At 39.1% G+C, this 10,202-nt stretch overlaps 1 protein-coding gene across 3 annotated transcripts; it reads right to left on the reverse strand.

Moving 5' to 3' along the window:
- Positions 1–3,037: 3,037 nt before the first annotated feature.
- On the reverse strand, positions 3,038–9,608 carry LOC127796703 (ABC transporter C family member 10-like). 3 transcript variants are annotated; one of them, XM_052329005.1, is made up of 13 exons: positions 9,476–9,608; positions 8,873–8,982; positions 6,696–8,788; positions 6,259–6,579; positions 6,090–6,176; positions 5,320–5,907; positions 5,045–5,209; positions 4,657–4,951; positions 4,311–4,525; positions 3,929–4,234; positions 3,795–3,858; positions 3,468–3,707; positions 3,038–3,375 (listed from the first exon to the last, which is right to left on the reverse strand). In XM_052329005.1, the coding sequence occupies exons 3-13, from the start codon at positions 8,748–8,750 to the stop codon at positions 3,263–3,265; spliced, it is 4,449 nt and encodes a 1,482-aa protein (XP_052184965.1). In that variant the 5' UTR covers positions 8,751–8,788; positions 8,873–8,982; positions 9,476–9,608; the 3' UTR covers positions 3,038–3,262. The 3 variants fall into 3 exon arrangements, with proteins under 3 accessions (XP_052184965.1, XP_052184964.1, XP_052184967.1); XM_052329004.1 differs by lacking the exon at positions 9,476–9,608 and adding an exon at positions 9,137–9,365; XM_052329007.1 differs by lacking the exons at positions 3,038–3,375; positions 3,795–3,858; positions 9,476–9,608 and adding an exon at positions 9,137–9,366 and having other exon boundaries at positions 3,584–3,707.
- Between the last annotated feature and the right edge of the window lie 594 nt (positions 9,609–10,202).

Genomic DNA, 10,202 nt, shown 5'->3' on the forward strand with positions numbered 1-10,202 from the left:
AGCAGACAGTTAGGAATTTGATGTTCACCACAGGGATCATGCTGCTGAGCTGAAGTACACCCTGGTTTATGCTTGGAACCTTATTCAATGCAGAGCTCTATTGATTTGCCATATCCTGAAACCATGTAAGAGTTTACATGCCTTTTATGTCTCTGGATTTATCTTCTCCAGTTAAAGTGCTGCTATTCTGGTATTTTTCAGTTCTTTCCCTTCTATTTACAACAAAATTTAAAGGTTAATTTGTAAAGGTCCACTCTCAAATATTCCCGCTAGTATAAGATATTCGAAATGAGGTCATCACAAAGATGATATAGAACAAACAATGATAAAACCAACAACTCATTTCATTACTAGTAGCGGAAACTAGATTAATATTCAGTTACATTTTCAATATCTTTTTAGACTAGACTCGGAGACCATACAAAATAAATAAGAGGCTTTAGTGACTTAACAAAATAAAATCATTTTATTTCCAGCCTCACTAAAATGTTATTAAGGAATTTCAAGTTATGACAAGTCTCTGTACACCACTATCCTTGGGCTGCAGTTCTACTGGACTCGCCCTCAATAACAGTCTTTCCTTTACTTGGAATGACAAAGAAGATCAAGTGAGCCACAAGGCTCAGCAAGTTCGAAAAATAATAAATAATGAATATGATCCAAGAATATGATAACACCAAGAAGAGTAACCAAGAATTCCGTAATTATGTACAAGATTCATAATTTATGAATTTATCAATTTAAATTTGAATACATCATGCCACCATGTACTACTATGCAAATGTGCATAAATCTCAATATCAGTATCAAATCTCGTAGGCTCTCAAGCCATCAATCAACACATGCAAAAGTAAATAATTTCAATGTCAGTATCAAATCTCATAGGCTCTCAACTCATCAATCAACACATGCAAAAGTGTATCATTTTAATAGAATCTCACAAATAAATATGGAGCTAACTTGCCGGACTATGGCCACCTCGTCCCGTGTCAGGTGCTCTACGGTACCCTTTCCCTCCGTGCAAAATAGTAAGTGCGCAAGATTTATATATATATATATATGTATATAACATGTATGTGTATGCAAAATGTATGTATTTGCTACTCACATGCATTTAAATTCTCGTTTCCTCAATATTCATAATTTCAACACCATTTACCTATATTGGATAATTCAACATATCTTACTTCATTACATTTACCACAACCAAGATGTAAATTATATCACAGAAATAATTTTTGGGAGATGCTATTTACGGTTAATTCTTGATTCACCATTTGAGAAGTAATATAGATTTAATATGCTATTTTTTCCATCATATAATCTCCGATGGTTCATTTAATAATTATGCTAAATTGACATTGATATGTATTTTGGAAAAATTAAATAGGGTATTCAGATTTTAGCATATATATTCGAATATGGGAAAGTACATTCAGATGATTTATGGCCTATTCGGATATGTTAGAGGAGCATTGAGCGATATCCAGATGGTTGGAGACATATTTGGATGTCTTTGGGAGTTTTTGAGAGTGATATCCGGATATGGGGTGAGACATCCAGATGTTCGAAGTCAAGTATGTGAGTGATATCCGGATGCTACAGTAGCGCATCCGGATGGCTATCCGAATATGGGCTAAGTCATTCGGATGCACCATGTTTTAGAAATTTAGTTTCGACAAGGTTTCGTATTTTAGGCATAACTCTCTCATCCGAACTCTGATTGAGATGATTCAAAATGATATGAAAAATCAAGAAAAAGATATACAGCTTTAGTGTTTTGAGGTTTCAGAGATTCGGGTTTAATGGAGGTCGAAAGTGGGCTTGAAGTTTGCTGCTATTGCGATACATTCGAATGTGAATATACAGTTCGACAACGTTTGGTATTCCAGGCATATCTCTCTCGTCCGAACTCCGATTGAGATGATTCAAGATGATATGGAAATTCAAGAAAAAGATCTACAATTTTCGTGTTTTGATTTTTAAGAGATTTTGGATTCATTAAGGTCAAAATCAGGTTTGACATTGTTGCTATGGTGATCTATCCGGATATGGCTATCTTTGAAGGATAGCATTTGGATGGGTTGATGTATGTATCCGGATGAGACACACACTCATTCGGATATTACTCACATGACTTCCCAAGACTCATTCGAATAAGCCATTGCCTATTCAGATGATTGCAAAACGATTTTGTAACTCAGTTATGAAGACAATGATTTATACATATATATATATATATATATAACACAAGCAATACTTATGGCTACACTATTCTGAAAGAAGATTGGGGAAAATAATCCCAATTGAAAATAATGAAAATCTGGGATGAACCAACGCTAGATTAGAAGAGAATATATAACTAGGTGTATATATGTATATATATATATATATGGCACAATATATTTACAGAGAGGAAGAAGAATAACTTCAATTGATCATCTAAATGCATATTCTTACGATCAAAAGAACTCTTGAATGGAAGAATGAAATGAACATAAAAAAGTGGTGCCAGAAGGAGAACTTGCCTGATGAGACTCCTTCATTGAAGCTTCAGTCGCAAACAAACAGTGGGAGAAGAATATGAAGAAGAATAATGGATGGAGAAGAAGATGAAGAGCAATGGAACAATGGGGGGACAAAGGGAGATATGCAAATCGGCCCTGAAATGGAACAAACCACAATGCGCAGAAGAAAAGGGGGCTGTGGCACGAAGTCTGTACACCAGTCTTTAAAAGACTCAATTGTCCCTACTTTTTTTTATAACAAATAAACTTTTTAGGGCATTTTTGACATTTGACACTTATTTTTATTTTCATTCTTTTTTTTTTTCTTATTTCGCATAATTAAAAGCTAAATTTCATTTACCAAGCCCAAGCCCAACCCGACAATTTATTGGCTCACCTATAAACCTATGAACTCATTAACTAATTAATGTGACCCATTACGTTATTTCCCAATTTCTTAAAAATCAGACTCATACATTTATTTTTTTTCACAATCACATGAACTATAAAATAAAATTGTTCAATCTAAATTATTTTCATGCCATCAAAGCAATTTATCATTAAATACTTAAAATACTTAAATCCACATTTAAAATATCATTAAACTGACGTTAAATATTAAAATACCTAGACCCACTTTAGGGTCGTTACATCATCTTTTTCTCTCTAACCCAGATCCAATTTCCAGGCATGGATTCACAGCCAAAGATGGGATTGGGATTGAAGTGCGATGCTGGCAAACGTCAGAACGAACTTCAATGTGATTCTGCAGTCTGAGAATGAGACCAGTATTCCTTGACCAGTTGTTCAAACAGCGAGCCTTCTGTCTTCATCAACTTCATTGGCTCATCATACTCTACCAGTTTCCCTGTAGAAAGAAACAAAGGATTTGCTTTACAGTTTTAGAATGATCCATAATGGGAGCTGAAAGAAATCTATGCTCTAGGAAACAAGACTGACCATCGCTGATGGCTAAAACCATTGTGCAATCCATCACAGTGGGTATTCTGTGAGCCACTGTGATCACAGTGCTATCAGCAAACTCTGTCCTGATGGTTCTCTGTAAAATCAGGTCTGTCGCATTGTCAATCGATGCTGTCGCTTCGTCGAGAACCAGAATCTTGCTTCTCCTCAAAAGGGCACGCCCCAAACAGAACAATTGCCTCTGCCCCATGCTCCAATTTGAACCATCTTCCACAACTGAACCAAGAACAGTTCATTGTCATACGAAGAAGTAAATGAACTCTTATCTACGCATTATAAACATTGGCTTCTCTTAGTTCTTACCCAGAGAGTCTAGGCCCTCTTCTTTTTCCTGAACAGCCTCTCTAAGTTGACACTTCCCAAGAACCTTTCAAAACAAAAACAAATAAGATCCTAACTTGGTAGCCTTAATGTGCACAGAAGTATTGAACTATTACCTCCCATATTTCTTGATCACTATGCTGAGATAACGGGTCCAAATTGTATCTCACTGTTCCATTGAACAGAGTAGGATCTTGAGGTATAATCCCAAATCGCATCCTCAAATCGTGTAGTCCAAGCTTGGATATGTCCATTCCATCGACTACAATCTTGCCTCCTGCTGGCTCAACCAGCCTAAACAGAGCCCCTATCAGAGTCGTCTTCCCACTGCCAGTTCTTCCAACAATGCCAATCTTGTGCCCTCCTTCAAACGTGCAAGTTATGCCTCGAAGAACCATAGGTGCACCGGGCCTGTATCTGATCTGTTTTGATGGCATATCTTATCAGTTAGGAAGCTAAGTCTTCATAGTTCTAGATGTCAGTTGATAGAAAACTTACCTGTAAATCTTGAATCTCCACTTTGCCTACAGTTGGCCAGTTGACTGGTGGACGGTTGTTTTCTATCACTTCAGGAGCTTCGCTCGGTATGTGCATGTACTGGTTGAGCCTTTCTACAGATATAATGTAGTTTGCTAGAGTGCACTGGAATTGAATTGAAAAAACTAGGGACATATTCAATGACAGGCCATAAGACAAAGCCATTCCAATGAATCCTGCAATAGAAAGAGGTGACCGATGAAAAATAACATTTAGAAACAAATCATGTTCTCTCTCGTGCAGATTATTTATTTCTTGTTTTCTTCGTTAATCATATTATTCTGCAACTATGCATTAAAATGCTCACCAGAACTGAATGTTCCGGGGGGAAGCAAAACCATGCAGAGGGCCGACGAGGAGAGAACGACCGCACTAAATGCTTCAAGCCGCTGGATCAGCCACTCGTTTGCTGCAAAGCTGTGGAAGAATGGACTGGCATTTATGTCGATGAGCTCAAGATTCTTTTTGAAAAACCGATCCTCCTCCTCGAAAGCTCGAATTGTCATGGATCCTGCTATGGATTCTGCAAGATGGTTTGCTACCAGCGACTTGGTCGTGCCATTAATCCGCATCAGTTCCTTTGCAGATGCAAAGTAGTATCCCTGATGATCCCAAATGCCGATTTCAACCAATTTAGTTCAGTTGATTTGGGATTTAACTGGCATACAAGTAAGTATTCCTTATCAAAGCGTTACCTGCAGTTTAAAAACCAAAAAAACCATTGGTATGGAGACAAACAGGACTTGCCAGGTGACAACTGCTAACACTGCAAGATTAGCAAAGGCATTTGTGGTAGCCCCAACGGTGAAGAAAAAGCTAAATGGAACATCAAGATCAACTATATTCAAATCAGATGAGACCTGCAAAGAATTGGAAGACAGAACAAGAAAGGAAAAGGAAAGGTTAGGTTCTTGATCAACATCCTTAATGCCCAAAAATTCCAAAAGTAGCATATGTTTGACATTCGTACCCGACTCAGTATTCTTCCCAAAGGTGTGGAGTCGTAAAATGACATGGGAGCGCGAAAAAGAGAGGTTAATAGCTGTGAAAACAAGGATTTCGACGATTGCATGCCCAAAGCAACTATAAGCAGAGACCTAAAGAGCAAAAATATTGTTGAACTGAAACCAATCACCAAGTAAACTGCGATCAATTTTAATGTGCCTACACGAGGATTCTCGACATTAGTGGCCATCCAAGAGTTCTGCATTATCTGGCTGATCACAAATGCCAGGTGGCAGAGAGCGGCAATGGAGAAATATATGAAGCCTTTGTTCTGACTTAGGTACTGTATGTAAGGCTTAAAACCTCTGTCTCCTACTTCTCTTTCCTCCCGTTTAATCAATTGATCGCCTCCAGGCGCTTCAGATTTCTTCTCAGTACGAGTCTTTCTAATCTCTTTGCCAGATTTTTCATGGTTCTTTGAAGAAGCTACCTCGGCAACCCTTTCAGTGCCGGCAGTCTCTTTGTGTGCATTGACTAGGTCCTGAAATTCTCGGCTTGACGCCAGCAACTGGTGATAAGGAGCAGCATGCAGGATTGCTCCATCTGCCATCAACTGTAAGAACATTGAACTCATTAAATCTGATTTTATAGGATTGTGAACATCAGCAAGGTTAAGGATTGGTTTCCATTTTCAGGCTATGCAATTGTGTTTGGATTAAATGCCTGAGAATGCAGAGTATAATCGATGAACTGAACAGTGTGAAAGTCGGAGACTAAAGAAGAAATTACACTAACCAGAACAGAATTGAATGCAGGAAGAAAATCAACTTGGTGTGTCACAAGCAAGACTGTTTTGCTTGAAAGAGCGTCCATCAGATAATCCTGCAATGATGAAGAGAGCTTGTAGATGAAGGTAATGGAAAACAAAAGCAGAATTCCACAGCAAAACTGAAGAAATAGTTACATTAAATAGGCTTGTGGCAGTATGCGCATCAACAGCACTGAACGGATCATCCAAGAGATATATATCAGCATCCTGATACAATGCCCGGGCAAGTTGGATCCGCTGCTTCTGGCCGCCACTGACATTAACTCCTCTTTCACCTATTTCAGTGAGATCTCCGTAAGGTAGCAGCTCAAGATCCTTCAACAAGGCACACTTCTCTAATGTTTCTTGGTATCTCTCATCATCCATTGTAGATCCAAATAAAATGTTCTCGCGGATAGTTCCAGTTTGGATCCATGCTGACTGAGAAACATAGGCGATATTACCGCAAACTTGAATCTGTAATGTAGTAGAATGGAGCAAAAGAAACCGAATCAGTCATCAATAAGAAAATTTCCTTCATTTCATGCGTAAAAGTTTCTACATATGGAAGGAATCTGAGTGTAAGAATGTACAGTTCCCCGAGTATTTGGAACTTCTCCGAGGATTGCAGCCAGAAGAGTTGATTTGCCTGAGCCGACCTCTCCACATATAGCCACCTTCTCACCAGGTAAAACCTCTAAATCAATATTTCTAAGGGTAGGCTTTGATTGATTCTTTTCCCATGAAAAATTGGCAGATTTGATGACAATGGCTTGGCTTTTCGTGCCTTGTGTCCATTTTTGTCGGATATTTGCATTCTCCAGTTCAGGTGCCTCGAGGAACTTCACGATCCTAGCGAATGCAACTTGTGCTTGAATGACCACCCCGATTACATCAGGGATGGATCTAACCGGATCCTGCACAAGGCGTAAAGTTGCCACAAATGTAAAAACATTGCTGGCATACAAAGGCACACCGAGAAAGTAGCATGCCCCAAAAGTAGCAGCCGAGACCAGCACAGGGGACGACCAGAAGAGAAGGCCATTATATGCTTTCCGCAACTGAACTGCTGATAACCATTTATATTCCGCCTTCCTCAAGCTTTCTATGACACTCTTGAAATGGCCTTCCCAAGCATATAGTTTCAACACCTTCATGTTCACGAGCGCCTCTGAACTCACCTTCAGGCGCTCGTCTTGTGCCACCATGAGCTTCGTCTGGAACTTATGCTGAAGCTTAGCCAAAGGAGTATTGCAGAGAACAGTGAGAATTATGACCACCAATGATGCAATTGTAGCAAGCCCTACTGCATGGAATAGGATTATGACAGCAAAGCAGAGCTGGAGGCTGGTCGTCCAAGTTTGATGAAACCAGAAGGGAAATTCGCCGATCCGGTAGGCATCCACAGTAACATAGTTTGTTATCTCTCCAGCTGCGTGCATCATCTTAGCAGCATTGGATAGTCTCAGTTGCTTCTTGTATATGGCTGCTGTTAGCAAAGACCTCACCTGGAGGCCGATAAGCCGGCTTCGAAAGTACCATTGCCTTTGTGCCACGGACTCTATGTTCTTTGCCACGAACAGTGAAATGGCCAACACATAACCCTCATTTTTGAAGCTTTCGTGGCCTTCAGCAACCCGAATGAAGGCGTTGAGAAGCAATGGACCGGCAGAGAGAGTGATGACCTTTAAGAAAGCGAAGAACCCAGATAGTAGGATCTCCTTCCAATGGCATGAGATTATTGTCCGCAAAACTGTTGGTCGAGACGATGGATGGAGCTGCTTTTTCTTATTAAATTGGTTCATGAATCGTGAGTAACAAGCCTTTGCTCGATCTTCCTCCCGCAATTTGGGTATGTCTTCTTCCTCGAGTGGTTTCTCTCTGCCCCTCCGCATCACCGGGTTCAGCCACCAGAAGGACAATATACTCAAAATGCCAGCTCCGGAAAATGGAGTAATGGCCACAGAAGACTCAATTTTGCTGCTGCCATTGGCCTCGGCGTTCAAAGGGGCGTAAAGAATCCCATCATCTTCTTCTTTATAGTTAAAGCCTCTGTAAGTACATAGCAACAACAGAGTTGCTCCTAGGAAAGACAGTACATCCAGAGATACCTTTATCGAGACTTGCTTGATAAAAATGGCAGCAAAGAGGGATAACCCACAAGCAATTCCAGCTAACAAGAAGGCAAGAACAGACAAAATCCAGATCGGAGCTTTCTGAAAGTGTTTGCCCCTCAGGCTCACAGTCAAGCCCAATGGCAGCCATGTTAAGCCCTGGAACAGTGCTAGAAGCCACCAATGGATAGGCAAAACAGCCTGGCTCAACCTTATCTTCTTCAACAGCATCCAGATGCCCAAGAACAAGTATGAAAATCCCAGAACGCCATTGAAGATGGCGGATATGATCTGTAACCGGGTTGCGCCATGGAAGCGCCGTGGAATACACGAAGATTTACTCGATAACTTCTTCGAAATGAGATTGAATAAGAACACGATCAGAAGCAATACATCAAAACCAATGATCAAGGCATGGTTGATGCAAGAAGAAGGTTGTGTCACTAGCCTGTAATCGGTGGTGGAACTACAAGGCTTTCCTGTATCAGCTGAACAATCAGATTCCCCACAAAACACAGCCCAGAGGCCAACCATTTTGTTTAATTTCTTAACCCTTTTCTGCTCAGCAAGCTCTGCATTAAATTCAAACAAGAATGCATTCAAAGAGTGTGACCAATGGGATTTAACTTTCTGTGTTTACAGTGAGAAAGAAGTACCAGAAAAGTTCAACCAACTGTTGCCTTCTGCTTCTCCTCCTCCTTGTGGCTTGAGAAAAGTTCAACCCTTTTCAGTTCAGCTTCATATATAATAATCAAATTTAACCAATCTGCAAAACACGAGCTCTTCATAAGACATGATACAAGCTTGTGGCCACTCCAAAACAGAAGAAAAGCATGGAAAGCATTGGGAAAAAAAAAAAAAAAACAATGAACAGCATATACATATATTTATGAATAGGAATCTAGAAAGCAAATACTAACCGAGAAAAACCCAGAATCCATGATCTTAGCCAACCCGGAAGAAATTATAAAATGTATTTTTTTGGTTTTGATTGATAGTTCAGTAAAAGATTAAAACTGTGTGTATATATATATAAATGATATTCAAGGCAAAGAGGAAAAAAAGAGGACGGGGCCTTTAACGGTGGCCGATTGAATGGAGAGATCGAGAGAGTGGCGCTCAGAGTTTACACACACATACGCCACGCCATATTATATGCACATATATATGAAACTAACATCTCAGTGTTGACTGTGTAAAAAATAAAAATATATATATTTGCAGTTGGTAATGGAAATTCGGAAATCGTCATGGCTCACGTTTGAGCGTCAGCGACAAGTGGTGTCGTGTATGGGGACTGGTTTTTCTTCAATTATTATCAGCCGATGATTCTTCATTTCTTTCTTCTTTTTGAGTCGGAGTACAATTGGTGCCCGACGAACCTACCTTTCGTCTTCGCCATCTTCTCTGACTGCAGCTTGGATATATACAGAGAGACGTATTCCATTATTCTTCTTCCGAACACCCAACATTTTTCACTATATTTTACATTTTTCTAATTTTGGTAAGCTTGGTATCTCAACTTTCGATCCAAACTAATCTTCACTAGGTTCATGCAAACCCTCTCGTCTATATCTAAGATTCAAACCTATAAGTAAAAGTCTAATTTTCTGCTGCTTACACAACCCCTTATTCATTGGATATGTTAAATTTTAATTTACCAAAATAATGAGCTAACAGCTTGTTACAAGTGCACTCCAATTATCCCTGCTTAATATATATATATATATATATGTTCGCTTTTTTTTTATCTTTGAGTACAATGTCTTAAAAAATAAAGAATTTATTTATATATAAGGTTAGCATAATTATTTTATAAAAAAATAAAATTAAAATAATGGCAGTGAAGAACGGTAGGGAAAATGTCCCTTTTTAACCTTCTTTCAATTTTTGGTGCCCAATAATGGCCATGTCTTTTCTCTATATTTATTTTTTCAAAAACACTATTTAGACATTAACTTGTAATATTTTATAAAGTACTTATAT

The sequence above is a fragment of the Diospyros lotus genome, chromosome 3 (genome assembly GCF_014633365.1).
Source record: "Diospyros lotus cultivar Yz01 chromosome 3, ASM1463336v1, whole genome shotgun sequence".
In the NCBI taxonomy this organism is placed as follows: Eukaryota; Viridiplantae; Streptophyta; class Magnoliopsida; order Ericales; family Ebenaceae; genus Diospyros; species Diospyros lotus.